The sequence below is a fragment of the Gorilla gorilla genome, chromosome 9, assembly GCF_029281585.2.
Source record: "Gorilla gorilla gorilla isolate KB3781 chromosome 9, NHGRI_mGorGor1-v2.1_pri, whole genome shotgun sequence".
Taxonomy (NCBI): Eukaryota; Metazoa; Chordata; class Mammalia; order Primates; family Hominidae; genus Gorilla; species Gorilla gorilla.
This window is the reverse complement of record NC_073233.2, coordinates 130,823,274-130,848,955: the sequence shown is the minus strand read 5'-3', so window position 1 is coordinate 130,848,955 and position 25,682 is coordinate 130,823,274. Positions and strand designations below refer to the sequence as shown.

The window sequence follows — 25,682 nt, the reverse complement described above, 5'->3', positions numbered from 1 at the left end:
TAGCAGGTAACCTTTAGCTGTTGTGCTCTTTGATGCCATTTGTCTTCAGGATCGATGGCAGCATTTTCCATTTCCTTGGCATTCTGAATAGACGTCTTGTCTGTTACTCTGACGGGGTAGGAGATCTAGGTAGGTAAAACACATACAGCATGTTAACTGGATTCATTTTAGTCTTAGAGCCATGGGACTCAAGTCTGTGCACTCTAGAAAACGGTCCTGCTGGGCTAGGTTTTATTTTCAGTTAATTTCAAGGATTCATCTCATCAGTCCTCAGGGACCTGATTGTTCTTAAGGAGAATGGGAATAAACAATGTTTTCTCTTGCAGACACGAAGAGAAAACTGGTGCGTTAAGGTCAAACTATTACTTACTTTACATGCTCAATACATACTCAGGGGACCCAATTTTAGAACAGTTATCTGAACTAGATGCAGCAAGTAACGTTTGATCACACCAATAGAAACACTATGAAGTAACACTATACGCCAAGATGATGACGACAACAGAAATAACAATGTTTTCTACACATGGAATGCTCGCGGTGTGCCAGCATCTGTCCTAGGCCCTTAGTTCTCAGGTAATCCTCACAACTACCTTATTAGGTATGCATATGTTATTACCCCCTTTTTGCAAATGAGAAAACAAAGGTACGGAGAGGTTAAGTAATTTGCCCAGGATCAACAGCTAGTAAGTAGTAGAGCTGGGTGGTCTATCTCTGGAGCCTGCACATGCAACAATGTTGCTAACTCACTTATTAGAAATATCCTAGACCTGCACAATTAGTAGTTTTGGTACTCAGAGAATTTGAATAATGTAAAGTCAGTGGTTCTCAACTTTAGTTAGATATTAGAAAAACCGAGGAAATTAAAAAAAATACTAATGCCCTGATCCCACCTCAAAACCATTAAATCATAAGCTCTGGGGGTGGCCCCAGATATCAATATATTTTAAAAGTTCCCTATATACTATTTAAAAAAAATTTTAAAGTCCAGGCGCGGTGGCTCACACCTATAATCCTGGCACTTTGGGAAGCCAAGGTGGGTGGATCACGAGGGCAGGAGTTCAAGACTAGCCTGGCCAAGATGGCGAAACCCCGTCTCTACTAAAAATACAAAAAAAAAAAAAAAAAAAATTAGCCAGGCGTGGTGGCTGGGGCCTGTAATCCCAGCTACGCGGGAGGCTGAGGCAGAGAACTGCTTAAACCTGGGAGGCAGAGGTTGCTGTGAACTGAGATCATGCCACTGCACTCCAGCCTGGGCGACAGAGTGAGCCTCCGTCTCAAAATAAATAAATAAATAAATAAATATAAACAGATAAATAAATAAATAAAAAGCTCCGCAGGTGTGTCTAATCTGCAGCCAGGTTTGGGAACCATGAATGAAGGCAGCTATGCAGGATTTAGGTTCCTAAGTTATTTAAGGGCCCTTCATTGCCTCCATTAGTTACCTGTTTTAAATCAAGAAATTAGTGTCTGTGTCATGTGGAATTCCAGCCATCAGGATGTACTGCAGGAAGCAAACTTAAAGTTATGCAATCTTAATGCTGGAAAAGATTCTGGAGATAATCCAGTTCTCCAGTACATCCACATCATCCCTGGTAGATGTTTACTCGCTGTCTGCCTAAATTCATGCCCCATTTCCTGGCAAGACTTACCTGTTTGTCAGTATTAGCATATGTTTAAAGATCTTCTACGGGTTGAGGAGGAGAAAAGAAATCTGTTTCATGCATGATAAACATATTGCTCCCTAACTGAGCAACCTGAATGCCAGAAAGCTTTTCTTTATATGAGCAGATATATGTCTCTGTATTTTCTATCCCTCTGCCCTCTGGAATAACACAGAACAGACTAACGCCTTCTTCAGACAACAGCTCTGCGCGGGTAGAAGCTGACCCTGGTCTCCTGTGAGCCTGCTCTTATTTAGAGGACCGACTGTCTCATTCTCCTGTGCTGCAGTACTCAGGTCAGCCTCCTCTGCCCACTCTCTGCTCCACTGCCTAGAAATGCTGTCAAGTCTGTCCCTTCTGAACTGATGTAATTAGTTTTAAAATTTAGATTTAGGACTTTACGTGCGTTTTGTTACATTTCTTCTGGTGGGCTGTGTAGTGGAGAAGCAGCAAGGTGTATGACTAGAAAGAACTTGGGTTTTGGGATCTGTCCTGTTTGTGTTCAGATCTCCCCTCTGCTGGTTTTTTTTTTTTTTTTTTTTTTTTTTTTTTTTTTTTGAGACAGAGTCTCGCTCTGTTGCCCAGGCTGGAGTGCAGTGGCACAATCTCGGCTCACTGCAAGCTCCGCCTCCCGGGTTCACGCCATTCTCCTGCCTCAGCCTCCTGAGTAGCTGGGACTAGAGGCACCCGCCACCACGCCCGGCTAATTTTTTGTATTTTTAGTAGAGACGGGGTTTCACCGTGTTAGCCAGGATGGTCTCCTGACCTCGTGATCCGCCCACCTAGGCCTCCAAAGTGCTGGGATTACAGGCGTGAGCCACCGTGCCCAGCCTCCCTTCTGCTGTTTACCTTGACTTCAGACTTGTATTCAATAAGAAAGAGGTAAGATATTTGTTAAATATTAACTGATAAGTAAATGTTTGACAATGAAGATACCCTCATTCCTGACCACTCAACGTGGCTTCCCCGGACAAAACACAACATTTTGTTTCTTTTATTTCAGGTGTAACCTTACTTCTACCTGAGCTATCTCTATTAACTTTACTAAAGTAACTATCACAATTACTGTACTATATATAGAGAGATAGGGCAGATAGATGGTGTGAATGTTTGAATACTTAAAGGTTGATCTGAAAGTGGGAAAAAATAAAAACTTTTTAACATTTTCGTGCTTGAATTTTCATTCCTAAAACACGAAACAAAAATGGACTGTTTGATCATGAAATTCTTCTGATTAAAAATAGAAGTAATCACCAGGTTTTGAATGATTAACCTACATGGCAAATGGAAAACTTCACATCATGAAATAATTCAACTTGTGCTAAAATGAAAAGCTTAGAACTATAAATGAGCTATTTCTCTTCTTTCTCTCTCTCTCTCTTTTTTTTTTTTTTTTCCAGATCTTGCTCTGTGGTCCAGGCTGGAGCGCAGTGGCATGATCTTGGCTTACAACCTCCGCCTCCTGGGCTCGAGCGATTCTCCTGCCTCAGCCTTCCAAGTTGCTGGGACTACAGGCATGTGCCACCACACCCAGCTAATTTTTGTATTTTTAGTGGAGACAGGGTTTCACCATGTTGCCCAGGTTGGTCTCAGACTAATGGACTCAAGTGATCGGCCTGCCTCCCAAAGTGCTGGGATTACAGGCATGAGCCACCAAGGCCAGCTATTTATCATATTTTCTATCTCAGTCCCTCTCACAGTGCTAGTTCAAGATGAAACACTAGATCCTTATAAAAGTACTAGATTTCACAGCTTTTATCAACGTTATAGCAAAGGTTTCAATCCCATATAACCATGATGTTCAACAGAAACATGACTCATTTAAAAGAAAAATCAACTCTATCTTGGAGAAGAAATGAAGGTCAAGAGTAAAAAAAACTAACTAAGCTGACTTAGCAGGCAAGGAAATCATCCTTTTCAAACCTCAAAGTGGGGATGACTGAGAGAAACTGTCGTCTGAAGCCTGGGAAAAAAGGAAGTTGAACTCTTTCATAGATCTGCCATGAGGATGCTGATTCCCTGACTTTTGTAAGTGTCTAAGAAATAAAGGGGACTTAGTTTAGTTAATTCAGGTTATTACTGTTGATACTGTTTGATTGACAATGACGGAATCTCTTACATAGCACTGGTGAAAAGTTTACAAATTAAGAATACAGTGTCCCACGCTTCCTAGTCCAGAAAATGTAGGATATACAATATTTCCCTCCACAGGCTGTTTTGGTAGAACACAGTGGCTGAATCACCCCAGTGAGATCCCTGGGCAAGTAAAGCATACTTCTACATTATCTCTTTCAAAGTGGAATGGGACACAACCTCTGCCAGCTATTTTTTTTTTTTTTTGTGAACCATTCTATTAATACCAATCAAATCGAGAAAATGATCAAATGAAATTGCATTTTGAGCATCATAAGCTGTGTAATGTCTATTCTGTTAAATTGGGGCCTATAATTGCTTCTCTACTGAAAAGATACAACAAAGACAGCAATCATGGCTTGTCATTATCCCAGACTAGAAAACCGGCCTTTGCAGGGAGGACTTCAAAGGCTTGTGGTTCTCGAATTGCATTTGGCTGCTATTGTTGAAGCGCAGGCAATCTTGATGAGGTGTTTACACTGAGGTAAGGCGCAGAGCAGAGCGGCTGAGTGCCTGGGTCTAGAGCCATTAAAAAATTGTACATTATGTTCCTTGCTTTGAAGTGAGGGTTTGTAGGTAGGAAAGCAACTCAGATTGAGTACAGCTGAGCTAGATTGGGCTGCTACTTCTTGCTCAAAGAAACTCATCAGGTTCTTAGAGAATCAGACAGCACTACAAAAAAAGTTGATGCTTTACCAAGAGCTGTATGTGAGTCAGTGAATCCGCATAAAGACACACTGAAACATGTTTAAATAAGGATGTTACTGTTAAGTTCTGCAATCACTGGAGGTTTTGCCTTTTTTCCTTTATATTCTGTTTTTAATACTGACCTTATGTTTAGATGTTGTGGGGAGCCCCACATTAATTTATTGGGTTCTTTGTTACTCTCATTCTTTGATAGTATTGACAACTAGCACATATCCAAATTAAATAGAGTTGATTTTTTAAGTAGTATTAGCTTACCATCATTCCAACACCTATTATTCAATTCCTTGCTTCCAGGCATAATACTGGATTCAGTGAGCATTTCTCCATTAACTTGGCTAAGGAGTGAGCTGAAGTATTTATTTCTTTACCCTATTTCTAATACACCTTGCTGTGTGTCGATTCACACCTGCTCACGCCAGCACTGCTGCCGCCTGTGTTTATACACAGCCAGCAAAAGAGGCAGAGACACAATGATAGAAATTGTCTGCCAGTCTGCCATGGTGAGGCTGCAACCCTGATATTTAGCACAGCTGTTTCAATTATCCAAAGGTTTGTATTATTCAGCTGTTTAGAGGCAAAAGACATGAAATATTTTGGCTCTGCTGTTGGCCATAGTCTCCATTCCTATAGATTACCTCATAATGTATTTAGCATGCACATGTTCAGTGAGAATTGGGTGACACTGAAACTTTTTTTTTATTTTTCGTATTTTTAGTATAGACGGGGTTTCGCCATGTTAGCCAAGCTGGTCTTGAACTCCTGACCTCAGGTGATCCGCCCACCTCAGCCTCCCAAAGTGCTGGGATTACAGGCATGAGCCACCGTGCCTGGCCACGAAACTTTTGAATATATTTTTTTCTACATTCATTTTCAGCTTAAGATACTTGAACTTTAAAAAGCCCCAAGCTAATGGTCAGTCACCTACTTAAAAACCCTTCAATACTTTTCCATTACCCTCAGTCTTCAAAGATTTATAAGGCCCTGTGGCCTTGGTTGGGTTCCTGTCTACTTCTTCAGCTGTGGCCCCTTGCTCTCTTCCTGCTGTACCTTTCAGTTTCGCTGATGCGCCAGGGACACTATTGTCTCTAGGTCTTTGCATAGGCCATTCTTTGCCTGGAAATTCACTTGTTTAGGGAATTTCTTTGCCCCTTCACTTCACTTATTCTTTTTTTTTTTTTGAGACAGAGTCTCTCTCTGTTGCCCAGGCTGGAGTGCAGTGGCATAATCTTGGCTCACTGCAACCTCTGCCTCCCAGGTTCAAGTGATTCTCCTGCCTCAGTATCCTGAGTAGCTGGGATTACAGGCATGCACCACCATGCCTGGCTAATTTTTGTAATTTTAGTAGAGACGGGGTTTCACCCTGTTAGCCAGGCTGGTCCCGAACTCCTGACCTCAAGTGATCCGCCACCTGAGCCTTCCAAAGTGCTGGGATTACAGGCGTGACCCACTGTGCCTGGCCCACTTCACTTATTCTGACCCATCCCATCCACTGTTCAGCCTTGGCTGAAATATAACTTTTTCCAGAAAGCCTTCCCTGCCACCCCAGAGGCAGCTACAATAGCTGCATCTGAGCGCATGGCCTTAGTACTCTGTACTTTGCTTTTGTAACAAGTATCACCCTGGTAACTGCTTTTTTTTCCTCCCTACTGGACTGTAAATTCCAGGAAGGCAGGAAAAACGACGGACCATGTGCAGGGCTGTCTTGCTGTATAGCTCTACGGGTACTACTCACCTGTGCTATGCTCTGAATGTGCCTGGCATCTAGACGGTCAATAAATACGATGGCATGAAAATATCAATCTGGGTTGCTCACTGAACTTGCATTTATATCAGAATACATACAATCTACTTGTTTATCTGGTTAGATGTGTGGTTTATTTTAAAGCCAGGTAGCCGGCTGTTGATAAAATAAGGTGGAAACTAGAACTTCATCTTCCATTCCACTCTCCCTTGTTCCCATCTTCAGTCCCTGAAATTTGCATTTGCTACTCCCTCTTGCAGAAATCCTGTTTCTCCAAATATTCGCATGGCGTGCCCTCTCACCTCCTCCATATCTTCTCAGGGAGACTCTGCCTCATGGCCCATTTAAAGTTGTGATTTCCCAACACCTCAGCAATCCTTAGCAGTTCTGCCAGCCTTATTTGTCTCCTTACCTCCTTAAAATATAAAACTTATCATGCGCCAATGCACTAATTTATCTATTTTGTCTGTTGCCCATCTCCTTCCTCAGGAGGCCTGGGATTTTTGTCTGTTTTTTTCAGGGATGTATCCCAAGCACCTATGACAATGTCTGACATATAATCATCTCTCAATAAATGTATGCTAGGCTGGACACAGTGGCTCACACCTGTAATCCCAGCACTTTGGGAGGCTGAGGCAGGCAGATCACTTGAAACCAGGAGTTCGAGACCAGCCTGGCCAATATGGCAAAACCCTGTCTCTACTAAAAATACAAAAATTAGCTGGGTGTGGTGGCTCACGCCTGTAATCCCAGCTACTTGGGAGACTGAGGCATGACAGTCGTTTGGACCTGGGAGGCAGAGGTTGCAGTGAGCTGAGATGGCGCCACTGCATTCCAACCTGGGTGACAGAGTGAGACTGTGTCTCCAAAATAAATAAATAAGTAAAATAAAATAAATAAATATATGCTAAATGAATAATGGCCATTTTTAAGAATGTGAAAGAGATTTTTAGGAATATCTCATATAACTTACAGAAAGACTGATTATCCAGCAATCTGAACTCTCCATAACTAAGAATACGTAAGCGTGACCTCTGAATGGACACATTAGAGATAAAAACAAAAAAATCACAAAGCTCACACATTGCACTGAAATTGCTCCACTACTAAAATCCTTCAATGAATTCATATGACTTAGAGGAAAGGCCTAACATTTTAACACAGGGGTTTTAAAATGTGAGCATGTATCAAAATCACTTGGAAGGCCTGTTAAAACACAGATTGCTGGACCTCACCCCAGAGTTTCTGACTCAGGAGGTCTGGCATGGGGCCCAAGAATTTCCACTTGTGTTAAGTTCCCAGGTGATGCTGATGCTCCTGGTCCGAGGAACGCAATATGAGAGCTTCTGCTTTCAAATGACATACAGGGGCCTGCATGAAAGACGTCTGCCAGTTTCTCTAACCTAAATATCCATATTCTCATCCTCACAATCTAGCCACATACAACTACAGCACTATCCACCTTCTCCTTAACTAACTCACTGGATGAAGTGACATTTTCTAGTCTTGAAGATATCCTGAGGCCATAGCTAAATGCTTACGGCTGCTAGGCTCTCTCTAGCACACCTTGGTACTTCTACTTCCACTTGTTGAGTTGTATGTTTACCAAGAGTCTTTTCCACTTGTTCCCAAACCTGTTTATTCCTATTGTACCTGTTGTTAAAATTAGGAAATGTATTTAAAGATTAGATAATCTGAAGAAATCTGAGCATGAATAGAGAGTTGTTATATTCATGAAAACTTAGTTAAATGATTTAGAATGACCCAATAAAGCAAATGGCAAAATAACATGTTGGGGGCGGGGGGAACTATAAAAGATTAGGGGAAGCATTCACAAAAACCTAGCGATTATGGCCAGGTGCAGTAGCTCACGCCTGTAATCTCAGCACTTTGGGAGGCTGACGTGGGAGCATCACTTGAGGTCAGGAGTTTGAAAGCAGCAGGGCGAAACCCTATCTCTACTAAAAATACAAAATTTAGCTGGGCGTCGTGGCAGGCGCCTGTAATCCCAGCTACTCGGTGGCTGAGCCATGAGAATTACTTGAACCTGGGAGGTGGAGGCTGCAGTGAGCCAAGATCATGCCACAGCGCTCTAGCCTGGTTGACAGAGGGAGACTACATCTCAAAAACAAACAACAACAAAAAAAACAAACAAACAACAAAAAACAAAAAAACAAAAAAAAAAAACACACCTAGAAATTATGTTCTTAAATTGTTTCTTAAGGTTTTTTAAGTTTGTACTTTGCTATCAAGAAATCAAAACTGCAAATCATAGATGCTCTCAAACTGATGCAAGAAAAACAATGAAACTCCAACCAATAGAATCTGCACTGGTAGAAAAGACCTTGGCCCCTTGGTAAAAAAACTGGTGAATTAGTGTATATTTATATACGTTAAGTGAAAGTCAAGTAATTACGGTATATAGTTATCATTTTTCGTATCTGCTTTAACCAATTTAAAAACAAAATTGTATTAATATATAATGTTTGTACATATTTATGGGGCATATGTGATATTTTGTTATCTATACAGAATGTGTATTGAACAAGATATGTGGGGTATCCATCACCTCGAGTATTTATCATTTCTTTGTGTTGGGAACATCTCAAATGCTCTCTGCTAGCTATTTTGAAATATACAACACATTTTTACTAACTACAGTCACCTAACTTTGCTATGGAATATTAGAATTTATTCATTCTATCTAACTGTATGTTTTTACCAACTGACCAACCTCTCTTCATCTTCCCTACCCCCGAGACCCTTCCCAGCCTCTGGTAACTATCATTCTGCCTTTTACTTCCATGAAATCTTTGATTTAATTGACCAACTACCAGTTCTTGACCAGCAGTATTGAAGTTCTTTCTGTACTGACAGCTTTCTACTTAGTGTTCTTTCACGACTTCATGCCATTGCCCCTGCCCTCTTTGCCTGCAGTGCCCTTACTACCCACTTCCACCTGTTAACTTCTTCTTTTTAGGGCTGGGTGCTGTGGCTCACACCTGTAATCCCATCACTTCGGGAGGCTGAGGCGGGTGGATCACTTGAAGTCAGGAGTTCAAGACCAGCCTGGCCAACATGGTGAAACCCCTGCCTCTACTAAAAATACAAAACTTAGCCAGGCATGGCGGCGGGTACCTCTAATCTCAGCTACTTGGGAGGCAGACGCAGGAGAATCACTTGAACCCAGGAGGCAGAGGTTGCAGTGAACTGAGATGGCGCCACTGCACTCCAGCCTGGGTGACAGGGCGAGACTCTGTCTCAAAAAACACAAACAAAAATAAAAACAAAAAAATACCCTTTTTCATTTTAAAGAATCAGTTCCATGATTGCCTCTTGTGTGAAGCCCCCTCTGACTTCCCTGGACAGTCAGGCACCTTTTCTTCTGGGTTTCTTGGGGACCTTATCTGATACTAGCACAGCAGTTTTCACTTGGTATTGACTGTTTACATGTCTGCTTCCCATTCTGCCATAAGCTCCTTAAGAGCAGATACAGACAGCAGCAGAAAATGACCGCGGGCTCATAGCAGTCTGGGTCATTTAACAAAGAGGCAAAGAAGCGATCACATTGCCATAGCTTTTTACTTTACTACAGAACGGTGCAATATGACCTGTGTAAGGCAGCATAGAATTATCAGGTATGCCAGGTACATTCTGAAAACTATCCTTAAAAATGATAGAAATTTATGTTAAATTTCTGGTTTTCAAAGGGGCATGCTTTGGTTATGTGGAAAATTTTTTTTCTTATGGATCCCTCTTCAATAATGTCAAATTAATGAAGTGTCACTCTATAGATCATACAAATTGGTAGTTTAAGCAGCTAAGTGTTGAACAGTGCACACAAGAAAGAGGCCTTAAAAATGGCTCGTATTGAAAAAAATCATAAAGTTCAACTGAAATTATGCTGTCATAAGTAAGTGCTCTTGTAGTAATAGCAGAGGGCAAAATAAGAAAATGTATCAATCGATGAACATCTATAGAGTTCCTACTCTGTAGAAGAATAATTCTTACAAGTATAATAGGATAGGTGGGACTCAAAAGCACCACCAGGCCGGGCGTGGTGGCTCACACCTGTAATCCAAGCACTTTGGAAGGTTGAGGTGGGCAGATCACGAGGTCAGGAGTTCGAGACCAGCCTGACCAACATGGTGAAACCTCATCTCTACTAAAAATAGAAAAATTAGCCGGGCGTGGTGGTAGACGCCTATAATCCCAGCTACTCAGGAGGCTGAGGCAGGAGAATCACTTGAACCAGGGAAGTGGAAGTTGCAGTGAGCGGAGATCGCGTCACTGCACTCCAGCCTGGGCTACAGAGCGAGACTCTGTCTCAAAAAAACAAACAAAAAAAACAAACAAAAAAAAACCAAAAAAACAAAACAAAACAAAAACACCACCCATCTGAAGAATCCTATAAGAAGATAATTCTATGTTTCTAACCAAATATAATTACAAAAAAATGACCATAACTTAAATAAAGGTAAAGCTTAATCTTATAGACAACCAAAAGTTTCACTAAATTTAAAACTATGAAAAAGAGCAATATATCCTTTAGGTGGTAACCTTCCACATTAGGAGACGTAAATTTAAACCAAACATTCAATAATAAATATAACTTATATTTATATAAGGCTGTAAGATTATAAAAAGCTTTCACATTGCATATCTCATTTGATCATCTCAATAATTCTGAGTCTGTGGTATAAGGCAAACATTTGTAATTTTACTTTAATGAGGAAGAAGAAGACTCAGTAAGAGTTTGTGATTTGCCAAAATAATAAATGGCTCCAAATGGGACTCAAATCAGGTCTTTTGGCTTCAGATTCCAGTGTTTAACGGCACAAGTTCTTGTTAATCCCCCTCCGCTTTTTTTTTTTTTCATTTTGAAAACAATGAAATTTTGAACCAAAGAAAAAGTATTTAAAAATTACATTTCTTCATCAAATATTTAGCTAGTGCTTGCTGTATGCCAGGATCTGGGAATTCAAAGATGAACAAGTTCATGATCTTAAGGAGTAGACAGTCATCTTTACATGATGAAGACAGTGCAGTGTGGGGTTACGGGTTCTGCAGGAGATGTTCAGGAATGAGGGAGGTAGTGGAAGGAGGATCTTCAGAAAGCCTTTACAAAGGCAGAGACATATGAGCTGAATCTCAAAAGGAGGATAAGGTTTTCCTAAGCAAACAAGCCAGGGCAAGAGTAGCCCATCAGCACGAACAAGGAAAGGGCTAGAGGAAATGCCGGGTCTGGGCTCTGTGAATTCCTGGAGTATGGCCAGGCATTTGACACAAGTAGGGATTGATGAAGGATGAGGCTACAGGAGCAGGAAGGAGCCAGGTCAGGAAGGGCCTTTCGTACCACTCAGAGTTTGAGTTTTATTTTGAAGGTAACATGGCGTCACATTAAGCAATGTTGAAAGAATTACCCTATGAAATTGTACTTCAAAACTAAAGTACCAAATACATGATCCAGAGTTATTAATAAATTCCTTATTTTAAAGTGTAAATATTTGAAACAGTATCTGAGACCACATGCAATTGTTAAATACTGTCAACTAGTTGCATACAAGATTGTAGCGTTCTGTAATCCCTAGGACAGTGTTTGATTGACTGGGGACCCTCAAGAGAGCATGGCGAGTGTGGGGTGTGCCTGGATAGGCCCCCTTTGTAGGCAGTCTTTTGAGAGTCTCACCATCAAATGGCCTTCTAGGGCATGTGAACGTTATTGTTTTGCCTACACTTTGTTCTTACTCTGTCTGAAGATATATCTCTTTCATTTTGAGGCAATGCAGCCTTAAAAAAAGAGAGAGCTGGTTAGAAGGGCCTCTTCCCTGGGTGGAATCTTCTCCCTGGTCTAAGGAGTGCCTAGTGGTAACGATAGCTTCTCTTCACTGAGTGTCTGCCCCGAGTCCATAGCTTTGTATAAATTCTTCAAATAGCCCTCTGAAGCAGAAATATATATATATGATATATATTTATATTCCTTGTTTGCTTCCTCCATATATAGACGAGGAAGGTGAGGTGAGGTTTATTTTTATTTATTCTTAATTTTAATTCTTTTCTCTTTTTTTGGGACAGAGTCTTACTCTGTTATCCAGGATGGAGTGCAGTGGTGAGATCCATTCACTGCAGCCTCGGCCTCCCGGCTCAAGTGATCCTTCTGTCTCAGCCTCTGGAGTAGCTGGGACTACAGGCGTGCCCCATCATGGCCAGCTAACTTTTGCATTTTTTGATGGAGACGAGGTTGAGTTAATACGGGCTATGCTGAAGAGCCAGGATTTAATCCATGATTGACTCTCAAATCAGTATTTTGTTTTGGTTTTAGTTTTTCTCCAATATTTCGTTGTTCCCTAGCAAAAATGCTGCTACCAGGGATGGGGCCAACCAAAGCTCTTCCTCTAGATCTTGCATACTTTTCTCTTTCCTATCCATTCGCACCTCCACTTGAATGATACGTCCTCAGAGAGACCTTCCCCAAGCACCTGGCTAGACATCCCAGTTTAATCTTTTTTTTTTTTTTTTTTGAGATGGAGTCTCACTCTGTCACCTAGGCTAGAGTGCAGTGGCAAGATCTCGGCTCACTGCAACCTCCGCCTCCCAGGTTCAAGCGATTCTCCTGCCTCAGCCTCTTGAGTAGGTGGGATTACAGGTGCGCACCACGAGGCCCAGCTAAGTTTTGTATTTTTAGTATAAACGGGGTTTCACCATGTTGTCCAGGCTGGTCTCCAACTCCTGACTTCAGGTGATCCGCCCACCCCAGCCTCCCAAAGTGCTGGGATTACAGGCATGAGCCACCATGCCCAACCCCCAGTTTACTTATTAAAGTCATCACTTTATTAAATAAAGGACTTTATTCTCTCTCATTACTTTGTTTCTTTTTTTTTTTTTTTGAGACAGAGTTTCGCTCTTCTTGCCCCGGCTGGAGTGCAATGGCGCAATCTCAGTTCATCATAACCTCCACCTCCCGGGTTCAAGCGTATCTCCTGCCTCAGCCTCCTGAGTAGCTGGGATGACAGTCATGCACCACCACGCTCAGCTAATTTTGTATTTTTAGTAGAGATGGGGTTTCTCCATGTTGGTCAGGCTGGTCTTGAACTTCTGACCTCAGGTGATCTGCCTGCCTTGGCCTCCCAAAGTGCTGGGGTTATAGGAGTGAGCCACCACGCTCAGTCTCATCACTTTCTTAAATACAGTATATTCAGTCTCTTTTGAGGTATTATCAGTATCTGAAATTATTTTGTTACATGGTTCTTATCTTTGCCGTATGACTGGAATGTAAACTCCTTCAAGATAGGTGCTCTGCCTGTCTTGTTTTCTGTTAATATCCCAGCATTGAGAGGAGCACCTAATATTTAATACATATTTGGTGCTCAATAAATATCTGTTGGCTGACTGACCTGCTGTCTCAGCAACAGCCACAAAGATGTGTTAATTGAAGGTAGGACTGTGAACTGTTTGTGAGTTTATATTGTCTTGACTATAGGCCATTCAATAACCATATCACATTTGTAAACTATCTGTAATTTCTTTCCAAGAAATTACAAGGAAAAAGTCAAATAACATGTATAGAGCATTTCTAACTCTTTTCTGAACCCATACTAAATTTCACCTTCATCAGTCTTTAAAGTAACATTAGAATCAAGATAGAAAGGTAGTTCATTTTTCAAAACACAGTTTCCTTTAACGGTGGATTACAAATGGACTCAAAGTGGAATGAGTTTCAGACAAATACTTTAGGCTAGTGAACAAATCATGAATAAAAGTAAGAACTAATTATTCACCAGCAAAGTTACTGCCTGACCGTGATACTTAGGTGCCCTCTAGTGTGTGTTGGTTTTTACATCGGTTCCTTGCTTCACACATCATGTGATTAAGATTTTGTCATGTATTCAAAGGTGATTTTTCCAATGTATGTTAATGTACAATCAGCAGATCTATGCAAAATGGCAAAAAGACTGCAGAACAATTGACTTTAAAAATCAATAGTTCTACCCTAAGCCATTAATTACAAGCATAAAATGCAATTTAGGAGGTTAGCAATCAGGGGTGTGAAGTTATAAGGGTTACTACAAAATTTATACTATAAATGTCTCCTCCTATTTTTGTTGCTATTTTTCCATTTTAATTTTTAAAAGATAATACATAAGTATGGTTCAAAATTAAGAGATTTGAAAAGGTACACAGTAAAAAGTTGTGCTCCCGCCCATTCCCCCTCCACCTCTTGCAATTAACTGCTTTTGTAGCCGTCCACAATTTCTTATGCGTGCCATGAAAATACAATATATATTTTTATTCCTTTCCACTGTTTTTTGTTTTTTTTTTTTTTGGAGACAAGAATCTCACTCTGTCGCCCAGGCTGGAGTGCAGTGGTGCGATCTTGGCTCACGGAAACCCTGCCTCCCGAGCTCAGACAATTCTCGTGGGCTTCCCGAGTAGCTGGGATTAGAGGCACCCGTCACGATGCCTGGCTAATTTTTGTATTTTTTAGTAGAGACAGGGTTTCACATGTTGGTCAGGCGGGTCTCAAACTTGTGACCTCAAGTGATCCACCTGCCTCGGCCTCCCAAAGTCCTGGGATTACAGGCATGAGCCACCACACCTGGCCCCTCTCCACTTTTAACATACTGCACCTTGAATTTCTTTCTTAATAAGAAATCCTGGTAAGTTATCCCTCATAGTTCATGGAGAGTGTCCTTATTTTTTTTTTTTAACAGCCACAGTGTACTCTACCGTATGGATGTACCATAACTTATTTAGTCCCCAAATGACAGATATTTGGGTGGCTTCCAATCTTTTGCTATTACAAATAAGGCTGAAATGAACAATTTTGTACAGATGTGATTTCAAAACTGCACACAAATATCTAGCATAAATTACTAGGTGCAAAATGTGTTGGGTCAAATAAAAATAATGTCAAACACTTTTATACTTGTATGTATACCTATATACTTGCTATGGGCCAGTCACTGATCTTAGCACTCTCTATACATTTATTTATTTATTTATTTAATTTATTTTTTTGAGATGGAGTCTTGCTCTGTCACCCAGGCTGGAGTGCAGTGGCGCAATCTTGGCTCACTGCAACCTCTGCCTCCTGGGTTCAAACGATTCTCCTGCCTTGGCCTCCCAAGTAGCTGGGATTACAGGCACACACCACCATGCTCGGCTAATTTTTGTATTTTTAATATAAATGGGTTTCACAATGTTGGCCAGACTGGTCACAAACTCCCGACCTCAAATGATCTGCCCGCTTTGGCCTCCCAAAATGCTGAGTTTACGTGGCCTAACTCATTTATTTAATCTTCTTAATAAGCCTATGAGGAAAGTCCTATTACTGTCCTCATTTTAAAGATGAGGAGACTGAGGCACAGAGAGGTTTAGTAACTTGCAGAGCGTCAGAGAGCTAGCAGGTGGCAGTGCCAACCAACCTGGCTCCAGAGTCCATACTCTTAGCCATTATGTTTTACTTTCTCAAGGAGTATATTTGTGTTTTAAGTAGATATTAACAAATTGTCCTCCGTACTGGTTACACTAATTTATTCTCTCACCAGCTTGACCGTATTTTTTGCCCACAGGGTCATTAAACTTAAAGAATTTTGATAGTTTAATTATAGTTGAAAAATGGAATCCCGTTATAGTATTAATTTGCATTTCTCTAATAGGCTGAGATTGAGTAACCTCTTATATGTGTAATAGCCATATATATTAACTTTTCTTTGTTAACTTTTATTAACAAGGAAAAATACACAAAAAGTATAAATGAACAATCTGTGAATAAGCAAGGATAATAAAGAAAGCTCTGGAAATTAAGAGTAATGAGAGGAACAATCTGTGAATTGTTCATTTATACTTTTTGTGTATTTTTCCTTGGAATTTGGTCTTTTTCTTACTGATTTCTAGGATTTCCTGAAATCTCTACCAAAAAATACAAAAATTAGCCAGGCGTGGTGGCGGGTGCCTGTAATCCCAGCTGCTCTGGAGGCTGAGGCAGGAGAATCGCTTGAACCTGGGAGGCGGAGGCTGCAATGAGCTGAGATAGTGCCACTGCACTTCAGCCTGGGCGACAGAGTGAGACCCTGTCTCAAACAAAAACCAAAACAAAACAAACCAAGAGCCTCCACACTTGGTACCCAAGCTTCCCGCCTCCTACCCACAAATCAACTGAATAATCCTATCAGCCATGGAAAACATCAATGCTCTGTAGATAACGACTTACTCAACTCTGACTTTTAGATTTTGATAAAATCTTTGTGTTCTCTGTTCTAGCCCCTTGCTCATCAAAGTGAGGTCCATGGACCACCAGCCTTGCATCTCCTGGGAACTTGTTAGAAATGCACACTCTGCATCTCACCCCAGACCTACTGGATCACAATCTGTATTTTCACAAGCGTCTAAAGTGGTTCATAAGCACTTTAAATTGTGAGAAGGAAAAGATCAGTGGTTCTCAAAGTGTAGGCCTGATAGCAGCAGCAGTAACACCTTGGGCCATGCAGAAAATTCAGATCCCTGGGTCCCACCCTACACCTGCTGAATCAGAAATTTGGGGGGATGAGGTCCATCAAGCTTTTTAAATAAGCCCTCCAGATGATTCTGGTGCACTCTAATGTTTAGGAACCACTGCTCTAGATCGGTGATTCTCAATCTTGGCTAAATATTAGAATCACCTGGGGAGTGTGGCGGACTCCCCATATTTAGAGTGCAACCCAGATGAGCTGAACTGGAATTTCAGTGGTTCATCCAGGGAATCAATACTTTTTAAATTCTCCAGTTGATTCCAATGTGAAACCAAGGCTGAGAACCACTGCTCTAGTCTGGAACAATGCTTCTCAAACCTGGCTTCACATTAGAAATACTCAAGGAGTTTTATAAAAAAACAAAAAAGAAAAACTGTTGCTCAGGTTCTCAGAGATTTAAATTGGTCTGAGTGAAGCAAAAAAAAAAAAAATCACCCTTTTTTTTTTTTTTTTTGAGATGGAGTTTCACTCTTGTTGCCCAGGCTGGAGTGCAATGGTGCAATCTCGGCTCACCGCCCTGGGTTCAAGCGATTCTCCTGCCTCAGCCTCCCGAGTAGCTGGGATTACAGGCATGCTCCACCATGCCAGGCTAATTTCGTATTTTTAATAGAGACGGGTTTTCTCCATGATGGTCAGGCTGGTCTCGAACTCCCAACTTCAGGTGATCTGCCCGCCTTGGCCTCCCAAAGTGCTAGGATTACAGGTGTGAGCCACCGCACCTGGTCAAAAAAATCACTTTTAAAAATTCTCAGGTGATTCTGATATCTAGCCAGGTTAGCAAACTACTGCTCTAGAAATGCCATTCCCCCCCATATAAACTTCAAGTTATAATAAAGAGTAGACAGTTTGGAGGTGATGGAAGAGATACATTTTTAATTTCCCTTATGTTTACTCAGCCTTTTCAGTGTCTTAGGCTAGTGACTATGAAGATTAAAAATGAGCACAAACCCTAGCTCCTACCCATAGGGAACATATAATCTGTATCGGGAGGAGAGACACACACACGTCTACATATGAATAACGGTTCAAAAAAAAAAAACACATCAGTTTATGCTACTGACTAGAATTCACTAAGTTACACATATCATTATGTCACTGTTAGGTCAAACTCATCTCTATTCTTTTTGACGTAATAGGAAGTCAGGTCAGTGATGCACACCTATAGTCCCAGTCACTCAGGTGTCTAAGGCAAGAGGATCACTTGAGCCCAGGAGTTCAAGGCTGCAGTGTGTGATGATCGAATCCTGCATGGCAACTGCACTCCAGCAACATAGCAAGATCCCGTCTCAAAAAAATAATAGGAGTCATCTCTTAAAAAAATAATAGGAGCAAGAAGAAGTACATATATATTGGAAAATGGTAAAGGAACAATTTTAAATACAATTAGCCTTTAGATATTTGAACTTGGAGAAAGTGGTGGGAAAAGTCAATGGCCCCTTCAGAGAGTAATATAAGAGCTTAAAGAAAGTTTCCTCCATGGCACAAAGAAAAGAAAATTCAGCTGTGGAATCACTGACAATCAATACACTCTAAAATTGTTTAGTAAATTAACTTATAACTACTAACAAAAATAGCGATTAATAAATCAACAATTAAAGAGTTCATAATAAATATTTTTCCCTTTTATTATTGGAAATAAAACTATTTCTTTTGACCTCAGACTAAAAAGAGAGTTTCTGAATGAAGAAAACCCCCAAATGTTCTCCTTCCGGATCAGCTTCTTTTGAGAACACTTTTTAATAATGAAAAATATTGTCCTAGTTTGAGATAAATTACTGGCTATAAACATTTTTCAGGCTGGGCATGGTGGCTCATGCTTGTAATCCCAACACTTTGGGAGCCAAGGTAGAAGGATCATTTGAGCCCAGGAGTTTGAGGTCAGCCTGGGCAACATGATGAGATCCCCATCCCTATAAAGACATTTAAAAACAAATTTAGCTAGATGTGGTGGTGCATGCCTGTGTTCCCAGCTACTCGCCGAGGCTGAGGCAGGAGGATTGCTTGAGCCCAGGAGGTCGAGGTTATAGTGAGCTATGATCGTGCGATTGCATTCCAGCTTGGGTGAAAGGCCAGACCCTGCCTCAAAAGAAATTTTTTTTCAAAGATATTGGACTGTTGAATTTATTTACATTTTTAAATGAGCAATCAAGCAAAATTCAAAATTTCATGTAAGTTTTATGGAACAAGAGTATATTAACATCTAAAACTGGGTAAAAATACTAAAAACTGCTTGAATTCATCTAGTTTTTTAAATACTTCAGCTAGATATACTACACTTATTTCATTTAATTATTAGTTACAATGGCAAAGATGTGACATAATTCTTTTTTTGAATTTTATTTTTATTTTTAAATTAAAATATTTTTAGGCCCAAATCTCACCAGACATCATTCTTTTTTTATTTTTATTTATTTATTTTGAGACAGAGTCTCACTCTATAACCCAGGCTGGAGTGTAGTGGCGCCATCTCGGCTCACTGCAACCTCTGCCTCCTGTGTTCAAGCGATTCTTGTGCCTCAGCCTCCCGAGTAGCTGGGATTACAGGTGTGCATCACCACACCCGGCTAATTTTTGTATTTTTGGTATAGATGGGTTTCACCATGTTGGCCAGGCTGGTCTTGAACTCGTGGCCTCAAGTGATCCTCCCACCTCGACCTCCCAAAGTGCTGGCATTACAGGCATGAACCAATGTGCCACCAGACGTAATTCTTTAAGACAAAAAAGGGAGTCTCTGAAGAAAAGCCACAAATGTTCATCCACCTCATCTATTTTGTTCCAATAGAAAATGCTTAGAGGTTAGAACAGGTTAGAGTATGTTAAAAAAAAAAAATACCAATTGGGATTTGGAATAAGTCTAAGGGCAACCACATTTAACATAATAACGTCTCCTTTGTATTTGAAAATGACCTCACATTAGCAGGTGATAAATCTCAAGCTCTTTCCAATAAGAGTGGTGGACTCTACCATTCTAACCCCACTCTTGTCTGTATCCCTGGACATGCCCATAGGAGGTGGGCAGAGAAGGTCTTTATGTGCACCTGTGAAATCGAACTAAGTTTACTGGCTCCAAAAGGTTTTGAATCCATCATGTGGGAGAGAATTTACTCTCAAAATGACCTGATGAGGAAGAGAAGGCATTTATTACTGTCCCAATTTTACAAATAAAGAGACTAATGTTTAATCATATCATATCATTTACACAGGACAATAACAAATGATGTGATTTTCAATGGGGTTTATAGAAACATCTGAAGATTGAAAAAAAAAAACCCACCTTATGTTGTACCCTACCGCCTCCCCGACCGCCCAATATGTATACAGAATCTGAGTTGAGAATCGCTTCTGTATGTGAGCTGGGGCATGTTCCATGTCACCCACAATGTGCTGGGGCATTTAACAGGGTTGAAAACCTCTGCTATGGTGGTAACAAAGGTAATCAACACAGGGAATCAAATGTTTAAGTTCTATATTTTATCATTTGGAAAACACAGTTTTAAAAAGTTCCAGATTTCTTTGAATGGAGAATTTCGGATATAATAACTGACATAACAATGGACTTATAATTACTTATAGCAATTATAGCAATTTTGGATATAATAATTGACTTATAGCAATAATCGACTTGTAGCAATTACACTGTAAACCATTGGTGGTTTTTATTTTGGTCATAAGAATTTATCGAATAAACATAAACATACAGGGTAGCCCATGGAAGCGTTTGTTTTACCCAGCTAGGTGGCTGCTATGACATCGTCATCCTAAAGGAAGTGATATCTAGACATTGCAAACAAACGCAAATTCTGGTTTAATGTTTCAGAAGACATTTTAAAGTAGACACTACGTACCTGTTCTGGATGAGATTCCCCCCTTTTTTTATTGTGAAGTTCAAGATAAGAGTCCGTTTTCGGGGTGGGTAATCCCAAAGTGAGCTTGTTTTTTTCCACAAAATGTTGTTTGGATTTCCTTCGCCGAGGGCCACGTGATCCCGGCAGGAAAACCTGGTTATGTGAACTTGAGCTCTTCACGTACGGAGAAAGGCTGCTCGACTTCTCCTCCAGGTCACTGTCGCTCAGCTCTGAAAACGGCTTGCTGCGACGGGCACCATGCTCATAGTTTGGGCTTAAAAATTCACTACCAAGTAAAGAAGGTGCACTCTGTGGACTCTCTTTCTGCTCGCCTTTTCCCCCGGAGAGTTCCACTGACGTCTCCTGGGAAGGGTAGAGGGGAGCCAAAGGCAGATTTTCTAAAGAGCTGTCCGTGGACTCCGGCAACGCTTCCACAGACAGCAGCTGCCCTTCCTCCTTCTTACTCTTCCAGTTCGGGTCATAGCGGAGGTCTGAATATTTGTCTTCTATTGGTTGTTGCCTACCCAAAGCAGAAGAGAAATGCCAAGTCCTTAGTTGAAATAAATTCACTCATTATAGTCAGCTGAACATTTTATTTGAAATCAATCTCAGTCTTTCTCCTATAGTTTTCCTTTTATTATCTGTATGTTAAACACAAATCCCAGCAGAGTGCAGTGGCTCATACCTGTAATCCCAACACTTTGGGAAGCCGAGGCAGGAGGATTGCTTGAAGCATGGAATTCAAAACCAGCCTGGGCAACACAGCGAGACTCTATCCTTACAACAAATTTTTTTAAAAAATTAGCTGGGTATGGTGTTGTACCTGTAGTCCCAGCTACTCAGGAGGCTGAGGTGGGAGGATTGCTTGAGCTAAGGAGTTAGAGGCTACAGTGAGCTATAATCACGACACTGCACTCCAGCCTGGGAGACAGCATGAGACCCTGTCTCTTAAAATTAATTAATTAATTAATTAATAAACATAAAGACAGATCCCAGGCCCAAATTAGACCCACACACTACACATAAGGGCAAAAGGCCTTAATTATCCAAGTTCATTGAAATATGGAATAAAAATGGGGGATAATTAATTTCTAAGTGTCAGAAGACAACTGAAAAACAAATATCTATAATGTTAAACAAATAATCACTGTGGTTCAATGAATGCGATTACTTACGTACACCAACAATGACTCAGTATTTCAGCTGGTGAAGATAAAACTATGTTTCACACTTTGGCTGGTAATACATTTCATACACTGACTAACAACGTTCTGGTCAAGGACAAGCCACATATACGACTGAGGTCCTACGATATTGTAATGGAGCTGAAAAATTCCTGTCACCTAGTGACGCTGTAGCCCTTGGAATATCACAGTACAATGTGTTGCTCATATGTTTGTGGTGCTGCTGGTATAAACAAACCTACTGCACTGCCAGTCCTATAAAAGTATAGCACATACAATTATATACAGCACATAATCCTTGATAATGATAATCAACAACTATGTTACTGACTTTTGTGTTTACTGTATGATATGGTTTGGATCTGTGTCCCCACCCAAATCTCATGTCGAACTGTAATCCCCAATGTTGGAGGTAGGGCCTGGTGGGAGGTGACTGGATCATGGGGACAGAGTTCTCATGAATGGCTTAGCAAGCACCATCCACCCTTGGTTCTGAGTAGTGAGTGAGTTATGGTGAGATCTGGTTGTTCAAGAGTGCATAGCAGCTCCCCACCTTCTCTCTTGGTCCTGCTCTGCTGTAAGAGGCCTGCTCCCCCTTTGCCTTTGCCATGATTGTAAGTTTCCCGAGGTTTCCTTAGAAGCCAAGCAGATGCCAGAATCATACTTCCTGTAGAGCCTGTGGAACTGTGAGCCAGTTACACTTCTTTTTTTAAATAAATTACCCAGTCTCACTCAGGTATTTCTTTGCAGCAATGCAAGAACAGGCTAATACACTATACTATACTTTTTTTTTTTTTTTTTGAGACAAGTCTTGCTCTATCACTCAGGCTGGAGTGCAGTGGTGTGATCTTCGCTCACTGCAACCTCTGCCTCCCAGGTTCAAGTGATTCTCGTGCCTCAGCCTCCTGAGTACCTGGGATTACAAGTGTGTTTTAACATGTCGGGCTAATTTTTTTTTTTTTTTAATTTTTAGTAGAGACAGGGTTTTGCCACATTGGCCAGGCTGATCTTGACCTCCTGGCCTCCTGTGATCCACTCGCCTCAGCCTCCCAAAGTTTTGGGATTACAGGTGCAAGCCACCGTGCCCAGCCACTACACTATATTTTTTTATCATTATTTTAGAGTGCACTCCTACTTATTTTTTAAAAAGTTAACTGTGAAACAGCCTCAGGCAGGTCCTTCAGGAGGGATTCCAGAAGAAGGCCTTGTTATCCTAGGAGATGACAGCTCCATATGTGTTACTGCCCCTGAAGACCTTCCAGTGAGACACGGTATGGACATGGAAGACAGTGATATTAATGATTGGAACCCTGTGTGGGCCTAGACTAATGTGTGTGTTTGTGTCTCAGATTTTAACAAAAAAGTTTAAAAAATAAAAATTTTTTTTTTTTTTTGAGACAGAGTCTCACTCTTTCGCCCAGGCTGGAGTGCAGTGGCGCTATCTTGGTTAACTGCAAGCTCTGCCTCCCGGGTTCACGCCATTCTCCCGCCTCAGCCTCCCGAGTAGCTGGGACTACAGGCACCTGCCACCGCGCCCGGCTAATTTTTTTGTATTTTTAGTAGAGACAGGGTTTCACCGTGTTAGCCAGGATGGTCTCGATCTCCTGACCTCGTGATCTGCCTGCCTCAGCCTCCAAAAGTGCTGGGATTACAGGCATGAGCCACCGCGCCCAGCCAAAAAATTTTTTTTAATAGAGAAAAGCTTACTTACAGAATAAGGATATAAAGAATTTTTATACAGCTGTACAATGTATTTGTGTTATTACAAAAGAGTTAAAAAGTAAAAAAAAATTAAAAGTGTATAAAGTAAAAAAGTTACAGCAGCTAAGGTCAATTTATTAATGAAGAAATATTTTTAAAAATAAATTTAGAGGAGTCTAAGTGTACAGTGTTTCTGAAGTCCACAGTAGCTTACAGTAATGTCCTAGGCCTTGAAATTCGCTCCTGCTCACGCACTGCCTCACCCAGAGAAACGTATAGTCCTACAACGTCCATTCATGGTGAGTGCCTATATAGGTGTACCATTTAAAAAACTTTTATGCTGTATTTTTACTGTACCTTTTCTATGTTTAGATGCACAAATACTTACCAAGGTATTATAATTCCCTGCAGTGTTTAGTATGGTAACACATTGCACAAATTGTGTGTAGTAGGCTGTACTATCTAGGTTTGGGTAAGTGCACTCTATGATGTTCCCACAATGATGAAATCACCTAACCAAAAATTTCTCAGACCGCACCCCTGTCATCAGGCAATGCATGACTGTATAGACATCTGCTGTTTAGAAAGAGAACTGTGAATTGTTGCCTAGACAACATTTGCTTCAGACTGCTCCTTTTTGGGGGAAAGCACGGTTTTATCTTGACTGCATACCTATGTAGATTCATTCTTCTTTTCAGTGATTTTGCTTTTCACTTCATTTTGTCTTTGTAGCGTGTATCTAATGTACTACAGAAAGATCCCCGAGGCTTCAAATCGGACCAGATCACGGCTCACTGAAAGGTTCATAGCCTCTTGGCTGTCAGCTATGCACACGAAGCTCAGTTGATAGGTCAGAATGTACTTGACACTGCAGGAGGGGCCTATTTGAATAAAAGGTTAAGCATACGGTCCTGCCTGAGAAAAACGAACTAGCCTATAATCAGTTCATGTGACCCAAAATAAAGTCTCCCTTTTCCCCATGACAATCTCAATTTGTAAAGCACCCCCAGTCTTAACAAAAAAAAAAAAAAAAAAAAAAAAAAGCTGGTAGTATGGCATATTTAATGGCCTCTTTGATCTTCAAAAGCTAAATGGGAGAGATTTTCCTTCCTTGAGTACAGTAGATGCAACCCTCTAATCAAAAAGAAAATGTAAATCACCCGGGCTTTTTATGCTATTTGATATTCCCGTTTACAGAGGACATAATTGTATGCTGGGTAAACAAACTAATGGTCCCCCTAATGTTAATTTACTTTTCTTAATGTGGACCCAGGTTTCTTTGATTTGATGTAAAGCAACAACTGGAGCAAAAAGCCAAAACTGTCACGCCTTGCTGAATTGTCATTTTGAATTTTTTAGTTCACATATTATGATGAGGAACTTCTTGAAATAAGTGGCACCTCCTTTTCCAACAAGAGAAGAGAGATGCTCCTCTTCTTCAGCAAAATGGGAATGGTCCACATTTGTTAGAAAATGGGATGCCTAAAACCTCCCTGCACTGCAGGGTCACCTGCCTCTGGGGCTTTGACGGGGAGGTTTCTCCCAAGTGATGCACTGTCCTAGGAACTCACAGTGTTTCCAGTCCCTGCCTTTCACTTGACCCTGAAGCATCATGGGGCAGGGATATGGGACATGGGTGGTCCAGCAGTGTCCGGCAGGGCACAGACCTGGGCTCAGGTTCTCCATCTGTCACTACCTGTTCTGCATTGGTTGGCAAATCAGTCATCTCTGATTCAGTTTTTCTCATCTATAAATCGGGATAAATTCTATTTGTTTCATTTCTCAGGACTGAATGAGGATCAACATGAGAGAACGTGTCTTAAAGTGCTCTATGTTTGTGCTTACTTAATTTTTCACTGTCATAATCTTGTCTCCTCACTAGACAAATTCCCAGGCAGCAGGGACTGCAGGTGATCTTTCGTTTCCTAACTTCTGCCCTAGTACGCTGCACTGTGCTATGGATAGAAGAGTCAATAAATACTTCTTGAATAAATAACTCCTTTTCTAAAAATATTCTAGTCAACACAAATACAGCATAAATATTTATTTTTAAAAATCAATAGTAATAAATTCAAATCTAAACATGTAAAGGCTTCTTGCATTAGACCAAATTAGGGAATGATTTTTAGGGCTTATGTTGTGCTGAATTAAACATAAGTTTCAACTGTTGTTGTTCAGGTGGGGAAGAAAGCTCA

The 25,682-nt window shown here is 40.8% G+C and overlaps 1 protein-coding gene across 10 annotated transcripts in view; it reads right to left on the bottom strand.

Annotated features, from left to right (window-relative positions):
• Window positions 1-25,682, bottom strand: part of JHY (junctional cadherin complex regulator) — a 98,781-nt gene that overhangs the window by 56,574 nt on the left and 16,525 nt on the right. For 5 of the 10 annotated variants that reach the window (XR_002007992.4, XR_008669748.2, XM_019037695.4 and 2 more), the window contains 2 exons: window positions 20,603-21,122; window positions 12-125 (listed from right to left, as the gene is read on the bottom strand). Coding sequence is in view for 8 of the 10 variants with exons in the window: in XM_019037695.4 (XP_018893240.3) it covers window positions 12-125; window positions 20,603-21,122 (634 nt within the window). In the remaining 2 variants the exon portion in view is untranslated. Of the gene's footprint in view, window positions 1-11; window positions 126-17,602; window positions 19,875-20,602; window positions 21,123-24,159; window positions 24,369-25,682 lie in introns of those variants that run through there. The other 5 variants (XM_031016408.3, XM_063693616.1, XM_055355802.2 and 2 more) reach the window with 3 other exon arrangements.